Here is a 20,338-nt window from a genome sequence, read left to right on the forward strand (position 1 = left end):
CAGATATAGACTAACACTCACGGGCCCTTCCCAACAACGCAGAGAGAAAAAAAATGAAATACTAGAAAAATAATAAAACAAGGAATAAAAACACAATGAGTGACGAAAACTAGTCTGTATAGCTACATATGCACTGAGTAAACAAAACATTAAGAACGCTCCATGGACAACTGACTAGGTGAATCCAGCTGAAAGCTATGATCCCTTATTGATGTCACTTGTTAAATCCACTCAAATCAGTGTAGATGATGGGGAAGAGACAGGTTAAAGAAGGATTTTTAAGCCTTGAGACAATTGAGACATGGATTGTGTACAGTCGTGGCCAAAAGTTTTGAGAATGACACAAATATTAATTTCCACAAAATGTTCTGCTTCAGTGTCTTTAGATATTTTTGTCAGATGTTACTATGGAATACTGAAGTATAATTACAAGCATTCCATAAGTGTCAAAGGCTTTTATTGACAATTACATGAAGTTGATGCAAAGAGTTAATATTTGCAGTACTGAGCCTTCTTTTTCAAGACCTCTGCAATCCACCCTGGCATGCTGTCAATTAACTTCTGGGCCACATTATGACTGATGGCAGCCCATTCTTGCATAATCAAAGCTTGGAGTTTGTTAGAATTTGTGGGGTTTTGTTTGTCCACCCGCCTCTTGAGGATTGACCACATGTTCTCAATGGGATAAGGGCTGGGGAGTTTCCTGGTCTAAGACCCAAAATATTGATGTTTTGTTCCCCGAGCCACTTATTTATCACTTTTGCCTTATGGCAAGGTGCTCCATCATGCTGGAAAAGGCATTGTTCATCACCTAACTGTTCCTGGATGGTTGGGAGAAGTTGCTCTCGGAGGATGTGTTGGTACCATTCTTTATTCATGGCTGTGTTCTTAGGCAAAATTGTGAGTGAGCCCATTCCCTTGGCTGAGAAGCAAGGGGACCCTCAGGATGCTTTACTGTTGGCATGACACAGGACTGATGGTAGCGCTCACCTCGTCTTCTCCAGACAAGCTTTTTTCCGGATGCCCCAAACAATCGGAAAGGGGATTCATCAGAGACAACGACTTTACCCCAGTAGTCCAATCCCTGTACCTTTTGCAGAATATCAGTCTGTCCCTGATGTTTTTCCTGGAGAGAAGTGGCTTCTTCTTGACATCAGGCCATCCTTCAAAAGTCTTCGCCTCACTGTGCGTACAGATGCACTCACACCTGCCTGCTGCCATTCCTGAGCAAGCTCTGTACTGGTGGTGCCCCGATCCCGCAGCTGAATCAACTTTAGGAGACGGTCCTGGCGCTTTCTGGACTTTCTTGGGCGCCCTGAAGCCTTCTTCACAACAATTGAACCGCTCTCCTTGAAGTTCTTGATGATAGAATAAATGTTTGATTTAGGTGCAATCTTACTGGCAGCAATATCCTTGCCTGTGAAGCCCTTTTTGTGCAAAGCAAGGATGACGGCACGTGTTTCCTTGCAGGTAACCATGGCTGACAGAGGAAGAACAATGATTCCAAGCACCACCCTCCTTTTGAAGCTTCCAGTCTGTTATTCGAACTCAATCAGCATGACAGAGTGATCTCCAGCCTTGTCCTCGTCAACACTCACTGAATCACTGACATGATGTCAGCTGGTCCTTTTGTGGCAGGGCTGAAATGCAGTGGAAATGTTTTTGGGGGATTCAGTTCATTTGCATGGCAAAGAGGGACTTTGCAATTAATCTGATCACGCTTCATAACATTCTGGAGTATATGCAAATTGACATCAAACAAACTTGATGCAGCAGACTTTGTGAAAATTAATATTTGTGTCATTCTCAAAACTTTTGGCCACGACTGTATGTGTGCCATCCCGTGTGTATCAAGAATGGTCCACCACCCAAAGGACATACAGCCAACTGTGGGAAGCATTGGAGTCAACATGGGCCAGCATCCCTGTGTAACGGGGGGGAGGGGGGCAACTCAAGATTAGAAAGGTGTTCCTAATGTCTGGTATACTCAATGTGTATTACTGTGTAATAGAATGTGTCACTGTCTACACAACATTAGCAGGTAATAGCAACATCTGACTGTCCCTCTCTCTCTCTCTCTTCCTCACTCTGGTACATATACAATTGAAAAACTTTATTTTGAAATAGGTTACCTATAAAAATATGTATGTAAATGTCTCAAAAGTGTACCAAATGTGTGACGTAGGCAGTGGTGTGTGTGTGTGTGTTTGTGTGACAGACCTAACAAAAACAGATATTTGGGTAGAAAAGGGTATTTTAATTTAAAAAAGTGTAGTGTGATGGTTAGCAGTCAAACCCAAACTGAACAAAAGCAAAACCACATGAACTTTGGACATTTCACTTTGATCTTCTCTGTCTCTCCACTTTCTTTTCCTCACAATGGATAGTCACTCCACAGGCTGAAAGACAAAACAGTACGAAGACAATATTTTATGACAATTGTATAATATCTCATTACTGTTATGCACTTGTAATGGTCCAGAATAAAGTGTGTGTGTTTTTGAGAGTTTTTTGTGTGTTTTTGACTGTGTGTGTGGTGTGTGTACACTCTTAGAAAAAATGTGCTATCTAGAACCTAAAAGGGTTCTTCGGCTGTCCCCATAGGAGAACCCTTTGAAGAACCCTTTTTTGTTCCATGTAGAACCATTTTGGTTTCCATGTAAAACCCATTCCACAGAGGGTTCTACATGGAAACCAAAAGACTTCTACCTAGAACCCAAAAGGATTCTCCTACGGGGACAGCCGAAGAACCCTTTTTTCTAAGAATGTAGATGCATTTGTGTATGTGTGTGTGCATCTGCTTGTTCGTTGTGTGTGTACTATTCTGATCATAGTACCAGTGTGTGTAGTCCGAGTCTATGTCTGCGCTAAGCAGCATATCTCTGATCTCCTGAGGGGGGTTTAACCCATGCTGTGCAGCTCTCTCCCACCGCTGTAAGCGACTGATACCTGATAGAGAGAGAGAGAGAGAGAGTGTGAGTACAGTGTGAGTACAGTGTGAGTACAGTGTGAGTACAGTGTGAGTAGGAATGCTACTGTAGATCATAAAACACTATGAGATACAGGAAGGAAAACAATTGGATTGGTTTAAAACAATTCACAAAGCAATACGTCACAGGAGAGGAAACGCTAAAACATCCCACTATAAAGGAACAGTGCAAAGATGAAACACTGGCGCTCCGCTGTGCTGCATATTGTTATTATGCACAACGGTATTAAACATGTGTTGTCAGATAGTTAACACCGGTTGCTGCAGGGTACCTGTGCAGGGTCCATACCGCCAGTCCTGGTCAAACTGCCTCAGCTCCTGCAGCTCTATCTCTCTGGCCGTGAGGGGGCGCGGCTCAGTGTCTGATTGGACGAGAGACAGGAAGCGAGGTTAGAGTGACACCACCATGACCAATCACATACAGCTGGGCAATAGTGCTCTATTGACAAGTTGAGTTGCATCACTGAATCACTCATTTCCTCTCCGTAGATCAATAAAACTATTCTAGCACGCTATTTAATTTTATTCATTGTGTAAATACAATTATTTGGGTTTCATTTGAAAACAGTAGTTCAATTTCATACTCTACTATGTTCCATCTGACTTGTATGACTGCTGTGTGGTTTGCTGGACCTGGACACACACACACACACACACACACACACACAAGTCTAACCCTTCTGGGGAGGCGATGGGGCCCTCTTCTCTCTCTTCTCCTCTCTCCTGGATCTCTTTACCACCTTGTAGGAGTCGGTGATGAGAGCTGCACGTTTGGCCGTCATGGCTGACAGACAGGCATACAGACAGAGAGTGTGTGTTTTCTACTGGCATTGATGAGTAAGCAGTGTTTCTATTTCAATAGTAAAATTCAGAATCTGGGTTCTAGTTTCGTTTAAACCAAGTCTGCAGTATAGTTTGCGGGTTGACGTTACACACAGGGCATAACTACATTTTGACACTGCGACTGAACGTCCCACCCCCAACTTCAGTTCCTTTACAAATGGATTGAAGTCTGTAATGCAAACATTAGCTGCATAGCTTGCAATTTCGACGATATTTCGCCACCAATGCAAAGTATTGTGAACCTTTTGTATGCATTACTATCATATAACCTATTCTGCGCGTTTTCGTAGGTTTCTTGCACTTGCGCAATTCTTTGTGTGCAAAAACGTTTTTTTATCAAGCCCTTGATATTGTTTTATAACATACCAGATCGCTATTCTGTTCGATGGCTTTCCACTTCGGTTTTTGCCTGACGATCAATTTGTATGTTCTCATGAACAAAACAATCGAAACGCAACAAACCCGGACCAAGAGAAGAAAAAAACGTCAAACGTAACACATAACAGCCTTGGCCACGTCACTTTCGACGCACACGACGTAAAGACTTGACATTCTCCCCACGCACAACATTACAAGTTGACAGCTACAACACAACGGTTAGTAACGTAAACAAGACGTTATTCCACAGATCAACTTTAATCGGTAGACAATAACATGGTAATGGCACCATTATAGCAAGATGTACTATATTGCATAATAGTTTTTACATGTCATAAGGGTTGTTTACATGTCTCAGTCCCAATTTGCTTGACAGCTGACAGCAACACACGACAAGCATGTTTGGTCGGTTGTTATAATCATCACTTGCAAGGCCTACCGTGCTAAATTGTTGGGGCATGCAGTTCATACAGGCTTCCATATAAATCATTTAGATGTATTTCATTCAAGATTTAGTCCACTTCCTGCCCATAAAATGTAAATCATTGAAACAATATATATTTCTTACAAATGTGGAGTTAGACAGTGATATCTCTATGAGGTTGTAGTTAGTTTATACTATAGACAGTACAGTAGATACGATGAAAATATTATAAATATTATATATGCCATTTAGCAGACACTTTTATTCAAAGCGAATTACAGTTATGTGCATACACTTTATTTATGAGTGAGCCCGGTAATCGTGCCCACCGTCCAGGCATTGCAAGCCCCAAGCTTTATCAATTGAGCTAGAGGACCAGTATAATGAAGGCAGACGGTTGTCCTCTCTCTGTGTGTGGTATTAGAGGTACAGTGGCTCCTGAGGACCAGAGGAATAGCTGCCATGGCAGACACACTGGAGTTCAGTGACATTTACCAGGAGGTCAAAGGGTCATGGGTGAGTATGTGTGCATGCGTGTGCGTGTTTGTGAGAGAAATAGAGAGAGAGACTCGAGGAGAGACTGTCTGTGTGTGTTTCTGCACAGCAACAGATATCTGACAATGCAGTAACAAGTCAACAGTTACCAACAAGTCAACTATTACCAACTATTCTAAATGTGTGTTTGTCTATGTTTACTTCAGGCGTTTCTATACTGTATATGTACAGTTGAAGTCGGAAGTTTACAAACACTTATGTTGGAGTCATTAAAAATCGTTTTTCAACCACTCCACACATTTCTTGTTAACAAACTATAGTTATGGCAAGTTGGTTACGACATCTATTTTGTGCATGACACAAGTAATTTTTCCAACAATTGTTTACAGACAGATTATTTCACTTATAATTCACTGTATCACAATTCCAGTGGGTCAGAAGTGTACATCCACTAAGTTGACTGTGCCTTTAAACAGCTTGGGAAATTCCAGAAACGATGTCATGGCTTTAGAAGCTTCTGATAGGCTAATTAACATAATTTGAGTCAACTGGAGGTGTACCTGTGGATGTATTTCAAGGCCTACCTTCAAACTCATTGTCTCTTTGCTTGACATCATGGGAAAATCAAAAGAAATCAGCCAAGACCTCAGAAAGAAAATTGTAGACCTCCACAAGTCTGGTCCATACTTGGGAGCAATTTCCAAACGACTTAAGGTACCACATTCATCTGTGCAAACAATAGTACGCAAGTATAAACACCATGGGACCACGCAGCCGTCATACTGCTCAGGAAGGAGACGCGTTCTGTCTCCTAGAAATGAACGTACTTTGGTGTGGAAAGTACAAATCAATCCCAGAACAACAGCAAAGGACCTTGTGAAGATGCTGGAGGAAACAGGTACAAAAGTATCTATAGCCACAGTAAAACGAGTCCTATTTCGACATAACCTGAAAGGCCGCTCAGGAAGGAAGAAGCCACCGCTCCAAAACCGCCATATAAAAGCCAGACTACGGTTTGCAACTGTACATGGGGACAAAGATCGTACTTTTGGGGGAAATATCCTCTGGTCTGATGAAACAAAAATAGAACTGTTTGGCCATAATGACCATAGTTATTTTTGGAGGAAAAAGGGGGAGGCTTGCAAGCCGAAGAACACCATCCCAAACGTGAAGCACGAGGGAGTGGCAGCACCATGTTGTGGGGGTGCTTTGCTGCAGGAGGGACTGGTGCACTTCACAAAATAGATGGCATCATGAGGACGGAAAATTATGTGGATATACTGAAGCAACATCTCAAGACATCAGTCAGGAAGTTAAAGCTTGGTCGCAAATGGGTCTTCCAAATGGGCAATGACCCCAAGCATACTATCAAAGTTGTGGCAAAATGGCTTAAGGACAACAAAGTCAAGGTATTGGAGTGGCCATCACAAAGCCCTGACCTCAATCCAATAGAAAATTTGTGGGCAGAACTGAAAAAGTGTGTGCGAGCAATGAGGCCTATAAACCTGACTCAGTTACACCAGCTCTGTCAGGAGGAATGGGCCAAAATTCACCCAACTTATTGTGGGAAGCTTGTGGAAGGCTACCCAAAACGTTTGACCCAAGTTAAACAATTTAAAGGCAATGCTACCAAATACTAATTGAGTTTTTTAAACTTCTGACCCACTGGGAATGTGATGAAAGAAATAAAAACTGAAAGAAATCATTCTCTCTACTATTATTCTGACATTTCACATTCTTAAAATAAGGTGGTGATCCTAACTGACCTAAGACAGGGAATTTTTACTTACATTTAGGATTAAATGTCAGGAATTGTGAAAAATGTAGTTTTAATGTATTTGGCAAAGGTGTATGTAAACTTCCGACTTCAACTGTATGTCAACAGTATTTACTGTGTTATCCCCAGAATGACGGCCGTCTGCGGTTCGGTAGACAGAGTGTGGTGTATAAGAGCAGTAAGACAGGGAAGGTGGATAGCATCCCAGCTGTGGAACTGTCTCAGGCCCAGTGGAGACATATGTGTCTGGGACAGGGCGTCAAGCTGACCACCAGCACCGGGCACAGCTACAAATATGACGGCTTCAGAGACACGGTGACGAGAGGGATGGGGGGAAGAGAGAGGGATGAGGGGAGAGAGAGGGATGGGGGGAAGAGAGAGGGATGAGGGGAGAGATGAGGAGGGTAGAGGAGAGGAAAGGGGTAGAGGAGAGGAAAAAGGAGGGAGGGTAGGAGGAGAGAGAGGGAGGGGGAGGGAGATATCGTTGAGGGGAGACGGAGAGATGGAGGGAAGGATGAAGGGGAGGGAGGTAAGGATGATGGAAGAGAGAAAAAAGGAGAACAGGGAGGAAAGAGAGAAAGGTGGAAAGAGGAAAGAATGGGAATTTAAAGAGAGTAAAGAGTGAGTTTGGAGTAGGAACGAGATCAGAGAGGAGTATAGAATCATTTGAAACAGAAAAGTCAGCACGGAAAATAAACATTGTTTTCTCTCTCTCCATTCCTCTCCTCTCTCTCTTCAAGACTTTGGAGAAGATCTCTGAGTACTTCAAAGCCCACTACAAAGTGGAGCTGTCAGAGAAGGAATTATGTGTGAAGGTTTGGAACTGGGCCAACGCCAAATTCTCTGGTAAGGACAACACTACCACTACCATTTTGGTTGTAACATTTTGGCTCTAACACAGTCTAGTTTCTATCCCCAGGCCCTCTCCTGTCATTCAAGGTGAGTGACAGTCCAGCATTTGAGATCCCCCTGGCCAGCGTGTCCCAGTGTGCCACGGGGAGGAATGAGATGACGCTGGAGTTCCACCAGAACGATGAGGCAGAGGTGTCGCTCATGGAGGTCCGCTTCTATGTCCTGCCCAGGGACACCGCCACCACGGAAGAGGGGCCAGAACCCGTGGAGGTAGGGGGGCTGTGTGTGAGCGTGTGTCTGGTATAGACTTGAAGAAAGGAAAAACCCACACTCACTGAAATATTATTTTAGTTGTAATGTATTTTTGTTTTTGCAGCGGAGGTCAGAACAAATGGATGGCAGCATTCGTCAAAGTCTGGTATAGACTTCCATATTAGTCCCATATTCAGATTCAGAAAACTTTCATGTCCTCAAGAGGCAATTCATTTTACTGCAGTCAAAGTACATACAGACAAGATCACATATTAAAATGTAAAACACAACAACAGAACGAAGCAACTGATATTTACAGAATATTTACAGTAAGTCATCAGGATAATGCATAGTCTCTCATAGCCTCCAGTATTATGGATGGTTTTTTTGGTGTGTTTTTCACCCATTTTTCTCACCAATTTTGTGATATCTAATTGGTAGTTACGATCTTGTCTCATCGCTGCAATTCCCCAACGAACTCGGGAGAGGCGAAGGTCGAGAGCCATGCGGCCTCTGAAACATGACCTGCCAAGCCGCACTGCTTCTTGACACACGGCTCGCTTAACCCGGAAGCCAGCCGCACCAAAGTGTTGGAGGAAACACTGTCCAACTGACGACCTAAGTCAGCTTGTATTATGGATGTTTTGACCTTTTCAGTCCTGCAGAGCAAACTCTTCTCCACAACAAACTTCAGTGTCAGGACTCAGCGACTAGACATCTCTATCTGAATAATGAGACACTCAAACGGCTTGGACTGGCAGTGCAACTGAACTGCCACCAACCGTCAAGTTCAACTTTATTGGGATAAAAGTTCGACATGTTAAAACTGAAATTAATGAGTATCTACAGGGGATTTGAACAAAAGTATCAGCCAAATGCCTCAAATGAATAAATGTAGCTATTGCATGGAATGTAACATGTTTTGTCCTCCTCTCAGGTGTTTAGAGACAGTGTGCTGTCCAAGGCAGATGTGATCCAGGCTACGGGAGATGCTGTGTGTATCTTCAAAGAGCTGCAGTGTCTCACGCCCAGGAGCAGGTACATACGCGCACACCTTTACACACCTTTACACACACACCTTTACACAGATATACACACACACATATACACACACACACCTTCATCCACACATATGCAGGGGCAGGTAGGCACACACAAACCTTATTCATGCCAAACTACACCTTCACCTGTTGCATAAGTAGGAAGATGTACCCCTTTACTTTGTGACCCCCCCTGCCGTCCCCCCTCTATCAATTAAATTAAAAGGGCTTTATTGGCATGGGAAACATATGTTAACGATGCCAAAACAAGTGAAATAGATAATAAACAAAAGTTAAAGAAACCAATACAAATGAACAGTAAACATTACACTCACAGAAGTTCCAAAAGAACAAAGATATTTCAAATGTCATATTATGTCTATATACAGTGTTGTAACGACGTGTAAATAGTTTAAGTACAAAAGGGAAATAAATAAACATAAATATGGGTTGTATTTACAATGGTGTTTGTTCCTCACTGGTTGCCCGTTTCTTGTGGCAACAGGTCACACATCTTGCTGCTGTGATGGCACACTGTGGTATTTCACCCAGTAGATATGGGAGTTTATCAAAATTGTGTTTGTTTTCAAATTCTTTATGGCTCTGTGTAATCTTAGGTAAATATGTGTCTCTAATATGGGCATACATTTGGCAGGAGGTTAGGAAGTGCAGCTCATTTTCCACCTAATTTTGTGGGCAGTGTGCACATAGCCTGTCTTCTCTTGAGAGCCAGGTCTGCCTACGGCGGCCTTTCTCAATAACAAGGCTATGCTCACTGAGTCTGTACATAGTCAAAGCTTTCCTTATTTTTGGGTCAGTCACAGTGGCCAGGTATTCTGCAACTGTGTACTCTCTGTTTAGAGCCAAATAGCATTCTAGTTTGCACTGTTTTTTGTAAATAGTTTCCAATGTGTCAAGTAATTATCTTTTTGTTTTCTCATGATTCGGTTGGGTCTAATTGTGTTGCTGTCCTGGGGCCTGTTTGTGTATGTGAACAGAGCCCCAGGACCAGCTTGCTTAGGGGACTCTTCTCCAAGTTCATCTCTCTGTAGGTGATAGCTTTGTTATGGAAGGTTTGGGAATCACTTCCTTTTAGGTAGTTGTAGAATTTAACCACTCTTTTATGGATTTTGATAATTAGCGGGTATCGGCCTAATTCTGCTCTGCATGTATTATTTGGTGTTTTACGTTGTACACAGAGGATATTTTTGCAGAATTCTACACGCTGTCTCAATATGGTGTTTGTCTCATTTTGTGAGTTCTTGGTTGGTGAGCAGACCCCAGACCTCACAACCATAAAGGGCAATGGGTTCTATAACTGATTTTTTAGCAGATCCTAATAGGTATGTCAAATTTCATGTTCCTTTTGATGGCATAGAAGGCCCTTCTTGTATTGTCTCTCAGCTCGTTCACATCTTTGTGGAAGTTACCTGTGGCGCTAATGTTTAGGCCGAGGTATGTATAGTTTTTTGTGTGCAACGGTATCTAGGGCAACGGTATCTAGATGGAATTTGTTTATGTGGTCCTGGCAACTGGACCTTTTTCGGAACACCATTATTTTTGTTTTACTGAGATTTACTGTCAGGGCCCAGGTCTGACAGAATCTGTACAGAAGATCTAGGTGCTGCTGTAGGTCCTCCTTGGTTGGTGCTGCTGTAGGCCTTCCTTGGTTGGTGACAGAAGCACCAGATCATCAGCAAACAGTAGACATTTGACTTCAGATTCTAGTAGGGTGAGGCCGGGTGCTGCAGACTGTTCTTGTGCCGTCGCCAATTCGTTGGTATGTATGTTGAAGAGGGTGGGGCTTAAGCTGCATCCCTGTCTCACCCCATGGCCCTGTGGAAAGAAATGTGTGTGTTTTTTGCCCATTTTAACCGCACACTTGTTTGGATTTTATAATGTTGTATGTTTTTCCCCCAACACGACTTTCCATCCATTTGAATGGACCCTCATTCCAAATTAAGTCAAAGGCTTTTTTGAAATCAGCAAAGCATGAGAAGACTTTGCCTTTGTTTTGGTTTGTTTGTTTGTCAGTTAGGGTGTGCAGGGAGAATACATGGTCTTTTGTACGGTAATTTGGTAAAAAGCCAATTTGACATTTGCTCAGTACATTGTTTTCACTGAGGAAATGTACAATTATGCTGTTAATGATAATGCAGAGGATTTTCCCAAGGTTGCTGTTGATGCATATCCCACCGTAATTTGTCTCCACATTTGTGGATTGGGATGATCAGTCCTTGGTTGCAAATATTGGGGAAGATGCCAGAGCTAAGGATGATGTTAAAGTTTAAGTATAGCCAATTTGAATTTGTTGTCTGTATATTTTATCATTTAATTGAGGATACCGTTAACACCACAGGCCTTTTTGGGTTGGGAGGGTTTGTATTTTGTCCTGTAGTTCATTCAATGTAATTGGAGAATCCAGTGGGTTCTGGTAGTCTTTAATAGTTGATTCTAAGATTTGTATTTGATCATGTATGTGTTTCTGCTGTTTGTTCTTTGTTATGGGGCCAAAAGTGGTTTACCCATACATCTCCATTTTGGATAGATAACTCTTCATGTTGTTGTTAGCGTTTTCCAATTTTCCCAGAAGTGTTAGAGTCTCTGGATTCTTCAGTGACATTGAGCTGATTTCTGACATGCTATTGCTTCTTATTTCGTGGTGTATTGTTTTAGTGATTCACCAGAGTGAAGGCGTAGATTTAGGTTTTCTGGTCTCTATGTTTTTGGTTGGATAGGTTTCTCAATTTCTTTAATTTTTGCATTCTTCATCAAACCATTTGTCATTGTTGTTGATTTTCTTTGGTTTTCTGTTTGAAACTGAGAGGTCAAATACACTGTTTAGATTTTCTTCTGCCAAGTTTACAATTACAGTGGAATGTTTTGTCCAGGAAGTTGTCTAAAAGGGATTGAATTTGTTGTTGCCTAATTGTTTTTCTGTAGGTTTCCACACTACATTCCTTCCATCTATAGCATGTCTTAATATTATTCAGTTCTTATTCATGCCTCGTGATTGAGTATTGTTCTGTTCAAGTAGACTGTGATTTTGCTGTGATCTGATAAGGGTGTCAGTGGGCTGACTGTGAACGCTCTGAGAGACTCTGGGTTGAGGTCAGTGATAAGTAGTCCACATTATTACTGCCAAGAGATAAGCTATAGGTGTACCTACCATAGGAGTCCCCTCGAAGCCTACCATTGACTTTGTACATACCCCTCTCTCTCTCTCTCCCTCTCTCTCTCTCTCTCTGTCTCGCTCTCTTTCTCTCTCCCTGTCTCTCTCTCTCGCTCTCTTTCTCTCTCCCTGTCTCTCTCCCTGTCTCTCTCCCTGTCTCTCTCCCTGTCTCTCTCTCTCTCTCTCTCTCTCTCTCAGGAATGATATCCGTATTTACCCTAGCTTCCTCCACCTCCATGGTAAGACATTTGACTATAAGATCCCCTACACCACTGTGCTACGTCTCTTCCTGCTACCACACAAGGACCAGAGGCAGATGTACTACTGGTGTGTGTGCGTGTTTAAATAGTCATCATACGTAAGACCTCAAGATTGTATACAATTTGAATACAAACGTCTGTCTCCCTCTCACCTCAGCATCTCCCTCAACATGACAGAGTGAGAGTGAGAGTGAGAGTGAGAGTGAGAGTGAGAGAGAGAGTGAGAGTGAGTGAGTGAGTGAGTGAGTGAGTGAGTGAGTGAGTGAGTGAGTGAGTGAGTGAGTGAGTGAGTGAGTGAGTGAGTGAGTGAGTGAGTGAGTGAGTGAGTGAGTGAGTGAGTGAGTGAGACAATAGAAATATAAGAGTATGAGAGAGAGATATTATACCGGTACCCCCTGTACATAGCCTCGTTATTTTATTGTGTAACTTTTTGTGTGTCTTTTTTCTTGTTCACTAGTTTATTTAGTAAATCTTTTCTTAACTCTATTTTCTGAAAACTGCATTGTTGGTTAAGTTAAGGGCTTGTAAGTAATCATTTCACGGTAAAGTCTACACCTGTTGTATTCGGCGCATGTGACAAATACAATTTGATTTGATTTATAAGTGTTTGAGAAGGAATGGTAAATGTTAGAAGAAGTCGATCAGATTAGATAATGAGGTTTATATTTCCTGCTTTTTGTATAATTTATTTCTGTTTGTCTTCCCCTCTCTCGCTCTCTCCTCTCTCTCTCTCTCTGTCTCTCGCTCGCTCTCTCTCTCCTCTCTCTCTCCTCTCTCTCGCTCTCTCTCCTCTCTCTCTCTCCCCTCTCTCTCTCTCCCCTCTCTCTCTCCTCTCTCTTCTCTCTAGGGAGGAAGTGGAGAAGCGTTATGGGGGGAAGCTCAATAAGAACATGTCAGGTTCTCTCTATGAGATGGTCAGCAGAGTGATGAAGGCTCTGGTCAACAGGAAGATCACCGTGCCAGGAATCTTCCTGGGGTAAACACACACACACATGTTTACACACACACACACATATATATATACATGCATGCACATGTATACGCACACACACACAAACTTCCAGGAGTAAAGAGGCGATAGGACGGCCAACTGCTGCGCACAGCCAGCGTTCATGTTGCTCTGTCTCTATCACACTCTCAATCCACTCTAAAATTCAACTCTAACTCTCTCCCCTGCAGTCACTCGGGGACGCCAGTGTATAACGTGTTCCTACAAAGCGTCGTCAGGCCTGCTCTACCCTCTGGAGCGGGGTTTCGGCCGCCCGTGCACCTGCGCTTCGAGGAGGTGCTGTATGCCTGTTATTTGTCCTTATGGGACATTCAAGTGTCCCTTTTTGTTGTTGTTCTTTCATTCCTTCATTCGCAGGCCTACATTGGACGATAAAGTAAACGTCTACTTCTTCTACTCCTTCATCCATCCATCCATCCATCCAGGTGTCGTGTGTTAACTTCGCCAGAGGCACCACCACCACGCGCTCCTTCGACTTTGAGATCGAAACCAAGCAGGGCGACCAGTTCACCTTCAGCAGCATGGAGAGGTGACGGATACACGCGCATACACACACACACAAAACGCACACACAAACACTCACACACATACACTTCTATATACACACACCTTTGTCACGTCTCATCTTTCACGCCATCCTCTCTCTCTTTCTCTCTCTCTCTCGTTCTATCTCTCCTTCAGAGAGGAGTATGGGAAGCTTTTTGACTTTGTGACCGCTAAGAAGCTCAGCATCAAAAACAGAGGATTCAAAGAGGTGAACATCTCACCTGTCAACTCCACTATTTCACTCTTTCATTAGATGTGCTTTCATCCCTTCGTCCACTGACCTGTCCTCTCTGTCTCTCTGTGTTGTGGTCCGGTAGAAAAAGGTTGGTCCTGTACAGAGGTGGTGGTTTGGTTTTAAACTGCATGGTGTGTGATTTGGGAGAATGTTATGATCAGGATTGGTGTGTTAATTGCATTGCCTGTCTCTTATGGAATTGTGGTGGTGGGAGGAGTCTAAATCTGTGTGTGTTATTTCTGATGATATAGCAAAGTAACACCTAACTTGGTGAGACAACATTTTATATTTTGTTCACTCTGTATATTTCCCAGAGTTAGTTAGCATCTTTACATGGGTTGTCTGCGTTTTACATTGAATGATATTGCCTTGTATTGCTACAGTACTACTATGTATTTACTATGATACTACTGTGTATTTACTATGATACTAATATGTATTTACTATAATACTGCTGGGTATTTTTGTCCTGTCAGGGTATGAAGGGTAAAGATGACATGTTGGAGGACTCAGTCGAGGACCTGCACGATGCCTACCTGGAGAGGATGAAAGAGGAGGGCAAGATCAGAGAGGAGGCCAATGACAGTGATGACTCCGATGGAGAGAGCGGTGAGTGACAGAAGGCTTGGCCAATCAGAGGGTGAGAACAGTGAGTGCTGAACGATGATTTATGTCAGTTCGGTTTGATTATTAAAAAATATTAACTGTTTTCGGTTTAGATCATTTTTGTAAATAATAAAAGCACTATGCATTATGTGGGTTGAATGCTGTAACAACAGAGAATAAAACAATGAATAAAAGTCCCATGATGGTAGTGTCTGCCCATTACTGCTTATCACTTATTAACCATCATTTATTCACATTACTTAACGTTAATAAAATATTTCAGTTGTTGTGTATATTACATTTGTTTTATTTAATTAGTTTATTATTTCATTACAAGTCATCATCTTATTTCTATAAAGCTGCTGCCTATGCTGTCTGACAAAATCATTATTTTAGTAGTTCTTCAATGTTAATAAGTCGTACTTTTATGACCATACTTTTAATACCAACTGTCAATCACTTATATCATGTTTTTTTTTTTAAATACCTTGCGAAGCAACTGCTCTCTATCCCTCTCGATAGTGCATTCTTCTGTCTTTTCTCTCCCTCTCGGTGTCTGTCCTGACCGGACAAGTAGGCGCGCAATGTATTATGGTCATTGTAGTTATTTACCATGTTTTCTGTACTAAACAGTGTAGAATATTGGCCTGTTGGAAACTACAACTCCTTACTACATCACACAGTCCGGGCTTGACCTGATTTATCTCGAGAGTAACTGCACATTGGGCTCGCAGAAAAAAAAACGGAACGAAATGGAACTCAAATAATTGAAACGATGTCAGTCAGGGTGGGAGTGGTGAGTGGTGAGTGACAGGAGGCAGGGCCAATCACAGTTGTTTCTCTTGTCTTCCAGATGAGTCTTTTAACCCTGGAGAGGAGGATGATGACATAACAGAAGAGTATGTATTAGTTTTCAATCCATCACTCCCTTATATTTACCGCTTTTTATCAATGTTTTTATCAGTCAATCTCTTTCACTTCCCCCTCTCTCTTCTCATCCTGCCTCCCTCTCTCTCACTTGCCTCCTTTCTTTCACTCTCACACTTTCTCTTTCTCTCACACTCTCTCTCTTTCTCTGTCTCCTCTCTCAGGTATGACAGTAAGGCGTCAGCCAGTGACAGCAGTGCAGAGGGGGGAGACAGTGACAGAGAGAAGAAGAAGAGACCAGCCAAGGCCAAACTGGTGAAGGAGAGGAAACCACGCGAGGTAAAGGAGGGAGGAATGGAGGGAAAGAGGGAGGAGAGGTAAACTAAGTACCTCATCTGAAATGAACCCGTCTTTCCTCCCTTCCTTTCAATCTCTCAACCTCTCTCCTCCTTTTTCCTCTTTCCTCTCTTTCTCTGTCCTTCCTCCTCTTTGCGTGTTCTCTCTCTTCACCTCTGTTTTTCTTCCTCTCTCCCTCCCTCTTTTCTCCCCTCTCCCTCCTTCCCTCTCTCTCCCCAGAAGAAGCAGAAGGACAGTGGCGCCCCCAAGAGGCCGATGAGCGCCTATTTCCTGTGGCTGAACACCAGTCGTGAAAAACATCAAAGCAGAGCACCCTGGGATATCCATCACAGAGATCTCCAAGAGGGCCGGGAGATGTGGAGGGAACTGGGGAAGGAGCAGAAAGAGGTGGGGGAGAGGGAGGGAGGGAGAGAGAGAGATACCAGTATTGCAATTGTCCTCTCATCCTTCCCTCTTGTCTTTCTTTTGCTCTCCCTTTCAATAGTGTGAAAAAATGTAGTGCATTATAAAAAATGTAGTTCATTTTTGACCTATTGACTATCTCTCTTTCTTTTTCTCTGCCCGATTCCTCTCTCCCTCCCCTCTTTGTCTCTCCCTTTCTCTCTCTCCCTCTATCCTTGTCTGTCTGTCTGTCTGTCTGTCTGTCTGTCTGTCTGTCTGTCTGTCTGTCTGTCTGTCTGTCTGTCTGTCGAAGAAGGACTATGAGGTAGCGATGAGGGAGTACAGGGAGAGTGGAGGAGGATCCTCTGCCCCCTCCAAAAAGTTCAGTATCATGTCCCCGTTAAACACCTACATACTACACTCTTACAAAAAAAGGTTCTGGATAAAATCAAAAAGGGTTCTATGCTTGCTTCATACAGTGCATTCGGAAAGTATTCAGACCCCCTTCACTTTTTCCACATTTTGTTACATTGCAGCCAAAAAAAAGGCAGCGCGCTTGGAGTTTGCCAAAAGGCACCGAAAGGACTCTCAGACCATGAGAAACAAGATTCTCTGGTCTGACGAAACCAAGATTGAACTCTTTGGCCTGAATGCCAAGCGTCATGTCTGGAGGAAACCTGGCACCATCCCTACGGTGAAGTATGGTGGTGGCAGCATCATGCTGTGGGGATGTTTTTCAGCGGCAGGGACTGGGAGACTAGTCAGGATCGAGGGAAAGATGAATGGAGCAAAGTACAGAGATCCTTGATGAAATCCTGCTCCAGTGCTCAGGACCTCAAACTGGGGCGAAGGTTCACCTTCCAACAGGACAACGACCCTAAGCACACAGCCAAGACAACGCAGGAGTGGCTTCGGGACAAGTCTCTGAAAGTCCTTGAACCCTTGAGTCCTTGAACCCGTCTCTCTGGAGAGACCTGAAAATAGCTGTGCAACGACACTCCCCATCCAACCTGACCGAGCTTGAGAGGATCTGCAGAGGAGAATGGGAGAAACTCCCCAAATACAGGTGTGCCAAGCTTGTAGCATCGTACCCAAGACGACTTGAGGCTGTAATCGCTGCCAAAGGTACTTCAACATTGTACTGAGTAAAGGGTCTGAATACTTGTGTAAATGTAATATTTCAGTTTTTTATATTTTATACATTTGCAACATTTTCTAAAAACCTGTTTTTGCTTTGTCAGTATGGTGTATTGTGTGTAGTTTGATGAGGAGGAAAATTTTATCAATTTTAGAATAAGGCTATAACGTAACAAAATGTGGAAAAAGTGAAGGGGTCTGAATACTTTCAGAATGCACTGTACATGGCTTCTACATCTACATTGCTTGCTGTTTGGGGTTTTAGGCTGGGTTTCTGTATAAGCACTTTGTGACATTGGCTGATGTAAAAAGGGCTTCATAAGTACATTTGATTGATTGATTAAGATTCAATATAGAACCGAAATTGGTTCCATATAGAACCCTGTAGGAAACCCAAGGGTTCTATATGGAACCAATTTTGGTTCAGTGAAGAAGAACCCCTTGGGTTCTGATCAAAGAACCCTACAAACGGGTTTTATATAGAACCTTTAATGGTGCCATATTCATGGGTTGCCTGTTTCGTCACAATATTGTTTTGAACGTTCATTTTGGACTGATGCCCGACTGAACATTCTACTCAATGCATCGTCAATGAGTGTTGATGAAGATTATATCAAAAGTGCATTACAGTGACTTGGAAATACAATGACATTCAAAAGGAGACAAATAATTAGTAGGAAAACCTTTTGTCATCATTTTGATGTCACCAGATTGACTTTAGATACAGTACAACGTTAGCTAGCTAGCTAAGATTGAGGAGAGGCCACCGGAATTTAGCTCGCTAACGTTAGCATTGCTAGCTACTTTTGACAAATTTTGCTAGCTAATGACAACATTGCAATCTGTGAAGTAATTTTGACGACATGGTAATGCTGGCAAAGTTGTTTCCTACTAAATATTTGACTACTTTAGCAATGTCATTGTATTTCCAGGCACTGTAGTGTAATTTAGACTAAACAGTAACGTTAGTTCGCCTCTGTTCAGAATGACTGGACTTATCAACACTTTAGGGCACCACCATGTCACCGCCGAGTGACGGAGGTGCAACCTATGAATATGAAGAAAGCACTACAACCATTTTTGGTTCTATCCAGAACATTTTTTCTACGGGTTTAGATACAATTGATGCACTACTTGTATATAATTTACAGTATATATAACGTGGGATGGTTTCCCAGACCCAGATTAAACATACTGCTAGACTAGAAATCATTTCTAATTGAGATTCTCCATTGAGCATGCTTTTTAATCGAGGACTAGGTTTAGTCTGGGTCTGTGTCATAGATGATCATGTAAAAGTTTTGCTGATCATAACACCAAAAGGTGCATCATATTTGAAGTATTTTTGTCTGAACGTTTGCTTATTTATCCTGTCTTGAATATATCTCTTCCTCTTTTTCATGTGTTCAGGGTGAGGGAAAAGAAGGGAGGGAAGAGTGATGAGAAGAATAAGAAGGGGAAGTCTGGTGGAGGGAGGGAGAGAGGGCGACAGGAAACGACAGCTTTAAGAGCAGGGAGTTTATCTCCAGCGAAGAGAGCTCCTCAGAGTCAGACAGTGGCAAGGGCAAACGCAAGGTGAGGATGCACACGCCCCATGCACACACACACTGTACTTCACATATAAAACATTTTGCTACAAGTATGGCATTTCAGACAATTGTTTTGTTTAATCATGTTCACGCCTCTTCTTTTACCCTCTCTCTTTCTCTCTTTCTCTCTCCCCCCCTCTCTTTCTCCATCTCTCTCTCAGGGTTCAGATGAACAAGAGGAGGTGGCCTCGACCCCACCCAGTTCTGACTCAGGATCAGACTGAGGCGCGCCTGAGAGGAGAGAGAGAAAGAGAGGGAAGGACATGGAGAGGGAAAAGAGTGCAAAGTGTGGAGAGGGGTTGTGAACTCTACTGCCCTCTGTTCCTCTCTCACGCGATTATATTCAAATTTAAAGTACATGAAGCAAGTATGAAGATAATTCATACCGATCTATTCAAAAAATATTCTGTCCAGGAATTGTAAAACTATCCCTCTTATCTCAGGAAGCAAAATACAGTATTTAATTATTTTAGCCCAGTGCAAAAATCCCATAACCTGACCAGTGATGACTATATTTCCCAGCTACACGTGCATGACACTGTCTGTCGGTTTAGGCTGTGAATAACTCAGGTAAAAACTCTTGCCTACTGTGAAATGTAGTTTTCCAGAATATTACTAAATTAAATATTATAAGTAAATGCTCTTTTTCATGTCTTGAGTGTTTTGGTGCTGACTGGCTTAAATGCTGTCTGTCATATATGTAACAGTATAACTTTAAACCGTCCCCTCGCCCGACACGGGCGCGAACCAGGGACCCTCTGCACACATCAACAACTGACACCCACGAAGCGTCGTTACCCATCGCTCCACAAAAGCCGCGGCCCTTGCAGAGCAAGGGGCAACACTACTTCTAGGTTTCAGAGCAAGTGACGTAACTGATTGAAATGCTAGTAGTGCGTACCCGCTAACTAGCTAGCCATTTCACATCCGTTACATATACACATGTTCATACACACATGCGCGCACACACATAAACAACCATTTGCTGTTAGCGAAGCACAATAAACATTCTATGGTTATTCAACGTGGTTTAGAAGGATGTGTGGTGTTGGACTGAGTTAGAGTAGTGAAGAGGGCTGTGGTTTCAATATGCCACGGTGTGGTCAACTATGGGATGTGAGAACAACGG

At 42.8% G+C, this 20,338-nt stretch overlaps 1 protein-coding gene and 1 pseudogene across 1 annotated transcript; one reads left to right on the plus strand and one right to left on the minus strand.

The window, feature by feature from the left end:
- Window positions 1–2,236: 2,236 nt before the first annotated feature.
- On the minus strand, window positions 2,237–4,336 carry pold4 (DNA polymerase delta 4, accessory subunit). Its single transcript, XM_038981751.1, has 5 exons — window positions 4,199–4,336; window positions 3,666–3,773; window positions 3,262–3,351; window positions 2,838–2,949; window positions 2,237–2,399 (listed from the first exon to the last, which is right to left on the minus strand). Exons 2-5 carry the CDS (start codon window positions 3,769–3,771, stop codon window positions 2,375–2,377), a joined length of 333 nt encoding a protein of 110 aa, XP_038837679.1. The 5' UTR covers window positions 3,772–3,773; window positions 4,199–4,336; the 3' UTR covers window positions 2,237–2,374.
- On the plus strand, window positions 3,672–19,851 carry LOC120035008 (annotated as a pseudogene).
- Window positions 19,852–20,338: the final 487 nt, after the last annotated feature.

This window comes from Salvelinus namaycush, chromosome 42, assembly GCF_016432855.1.
Source record: "Salvelinus namaycush isolate Seneca chromosome 42, SaNama_1.0, whole genome shotgun sequence".
Classification (NCBI taxonomy): Eukaryota; Metazoa; Chordata; class Actinopteri; order Salmoniformes; family Salmonidae; genus Salvelinus; species Salvelinus namaycush.